General features: G+C 50.5%; 1 protein-coding gene across 2 annotated transcripts in view; it reads left to right on the forward strand.

Moving 5' to 3' along the window:
- The first annotated feature begins 57 nt into the window (after positions 1–57).
- Positions 58–3,064, forward strand: part of CDKL2 (cyclin-dependent kinase-like 2 (CDC2-related kinase)) — a 9,643-nt gene continuing 6,636 nt past the window's right edge. For both annotated transcript variants that reach the window (XM_009872766.1, XM_009872767.1), the window contains exon 1: positions 58–225. In XM_009872766.1, coding sequence (XP_009871068.1) covers positions 58–225 — 168 coding nt within the window. The remainder of the gene's footprint in view (positions 226–3,064) is intronic.

Below are 3,064 nucleotides of genomic sequence, written 5' to 3' on the forward strand. Positions count from 1 at the left end.
CCCGGCCGCGGCCTAGCTGAGCTGCGCCCCCGCCGCCTCCCGCCGCAAGCTGCGGCCATGGAGAAGTACCAGGTGCTGGGCCTGGTGGGAGAAGGCAGCTACGGGGTGGTAACCAAATGCCGCAACAAGGAGAACGGGCAGATCGTCGCCGTCAAGAAATTCCTGGATAGCGACGACGACGAGATGGTGAGGAAGATCGCCTTGAGGGAGATCAAGATGCTGAAGGTGAGCAGGAGGGTGCTGCGAGGGCACGGGACTGTTTTTCCCAGCCAGGTCAGACCAAAGCAATGGCTTTGTGTTTAGAATCATAGAGTCGTACGGTCAGAACAGGTTTAGTTGGAAAAGACCTTCAAGATCATCAAGTCTAACCTTTATTCGAGGCCTATCAACACCACTAAACCATGTCCCTCAGCACAGCATCCACCCGCCTCTTAAACACCCCCAGGGATGGTGACTCAACCCCCTGGCAACTCAACCAGCTCCCTGGACAGGCTATTGAAATGCCTCATAACTCCTTCTGTAAAGAAATTCTTTGGAATATCCAACCTGGCACAACTTAAGGCCATTTCCCCTTGTCCTATCACTCGCCACTAGGGAGAACAGACCAACCTCCGCCTCGCTACAATCTCCTTTCAGGTAGTTCTAGAGACCCCCAGATCCCTCAGCTGTTCCACACATGCTCCAAATCCTTTCCTAGCTTGGTAGCTCTCCGCTGTACCCTCTCCAGCACCTTGTTCATCTTCCTTGTTCCTTGTTCAGCTGGGAGATGTCGCACTACAGTGTTTTCACTGCAGCGCCGAGATGGTGAGTGTGATATTTTGATTTTGAAGCTCCTGCAGTTGTCGTTCTAGCAGCCTGCCCTGCTTGCTGCAGGCAAGGGGAGTGATGCCGCTCAGCACAGCATGTGTGGGTCCAGCCTTCAGGCAGAATCGTAGAATCACAGAATGTTGGGGGTCGGAAGGGACCTCTAGAGATCATCTAGTCCAACCCCCTGCCAGAGCAGGATCACCCAGGGCAGCCCCACAGAAATGTCACCAGGCAGGTCTTGAAAGTCTCCAGAGAAGGAGACTCCACACCCTCTCTGGGCAGCCTGTGCCAGGGCTCTGTCGCCCTCACAGTGAAGTGATCTTGATGTCAGTGGTCTGAGATATTCTTGCAGTGAAGGTGCTATAGAACTGGTGCATGTAGATCTACCTGTAGGCCGTTCAGTTCCTGAGGGGAAGCTGCCTCTTGAGACTCTTTAGTAGTCCTTCAAGGGGTGGTGTTTATCCCATGAAATTATAGGGTGGCTGTAAATTTAGGCCTTTGGGTCAGTTTTGGAAGGGAAACACAGCTGCTTCTGACCACAATTTACAAAGTGTAGCAGAAAAAGTCCAAACCAAATGAGGCTTGTTTGGACCCTGTTTGTATTTCCATGTGCAGCCAAGCCAAGGTAGATTCATTTAGCTGTTGGGTTGGAGCCTAGTAGAGCTGCTTTTCCTTTTGGCTGGGTGCCATGAGTGCAGGATTTGCCTGGCTAAACCTGACTCAGTTTCTCTTTTGGGGGGCTTTTTTTAGGAAAGTTTCACTTATATTATTAACCCTGGCAGGCTTGTACTGCCAGCACGAGGCTGGAGGAGGACAAATATTAAATTCTCTGAACCTTATCAATCAATGGCCCCTTGGGTGAAGCCAGCTGGCAAAGTGTCCTTTGCTGTTTGAGTTGCCTGATATCACTTGGGGATGCTTTATACTCAGGCTGTCGGCTTCTTCTCAGCAGTGTTATGCGTGTAGCCTCACGGTGTGGTTTGTTAAAGGCAGTTTTCTGTAGGGGAGAATACCCAGGAGTTCTAGATAGACAGGATTTTGTGTGTGTGCTTTTCCAGTGTTGTGTCATATGGCCTGTCTGCTCCCTCTCTTGGCTTTGTTCTTCCCACAGAAGCGTTTGCAAGTTCCTAAACTGATTCACTGCCACGTTTTTCTGTCGCATCCCTTCATGCCAAAGGCTGTAGGGTGGCGATCCGTGCTTGCTCTTTGGCCCACCTTCAGCCCCTCTGGTTGCCGCTGTAAGCTCAAGCAGTAGTTGCAGGGTTTTCCTTCTTCCCTTGGCCCACAGGGAGCGCGTGCAGAAGAGTGCTGGGCACACGTCGTGGTTTTAGGCATCGGGATATGGACGATGTGTCTCATGAAGAAGTGAAGGAAATTTTTTATTACAGTTTATCACCTCAGATTTTTCTGTCATGCTGTGTGTTCTGCAAGCCTGTCTCGTCACAAGTGTGCTGAACTGTGATCGCTGCGCTGTGAAGGAGAAATAAGTGATCTTGGCCGTCCCTGCGAGAACTACAGACCCTCAGGGTTAAGAGAATGCGCGTGCTGGAGCTTGGGACGCAGCCAGCAGCTCCGAGCGGCCTCCCCTCAAACTCGCGTAAAGCCGATCTGCGTGAGTCTGGATCGGAGCTGATCGCTTGGCCAGGCTCGCTTCGGTACTGAGCCAAAGCACGTATCGCCTGCCTGCCAGGCCTGTCGGGAATTAACTTGTTTGTCTGGGTAAACGGGAATTTGGCAAGGGGAACGTTTCCATATAGCTCAGCGAGCGTGGCCTCTGGTGGAAATAAGTACCGAGAGATTAAATGTTTTTGTAGTTTCTTCACTTGCAAGTTCCTTGTGAACTCGGTTGTTTTTTTGTGGGGCTTTTTTTGTTTGTGTTTTTTTTTCACCTGCTCTGGAGTTTGGGCAGTAATTTAATCGTGGCTGCAAACAGCAAAACCTCTTCAGCTCTCCTGCTCTGTTTTTTTTTTCTATTTGATCATCTTGTTTTAAAATCTTCACTTCTAAGAAATCTGAGTCTTTTGACAGAGCCGTGGGCAGGTTGGCCAGCACTGCCTCCAGACCCGCCGAGTGTTTCCCCTGCAAGTCCCTGTGCTCTCCCAGTCCTTTTGCATCTTCCTTGGCTTCCTTCCTGCAGCCTCCGATGACATTTCCCTGCCAGGCTGCGAGCTAATAAATAACTACGCATTGTTTCGTTCAAGTGGTGTGTGATAAACCAATGTTACAAATGTGTAACAAATTGGAGGTAGATTCCTGC

The sequence above is a fragment of the Apaloderma vittatum genome, unplaced genomic scaffold (genome assembly GCF_000703405.1).
Source record: "Apaloderma vittatum isolate BGI_N311 unplaced genomic scaffold, ASM70340v1 scaffold29987, whole genome shotgun sequence".
NCBI classification, from domain to species: domain Eukaryota; kingdom Metazoa; phylum Chordata; class Aves; order Trogoniformes; family Trogonidae; genus Apaloderma; species Apaloderma vittatum.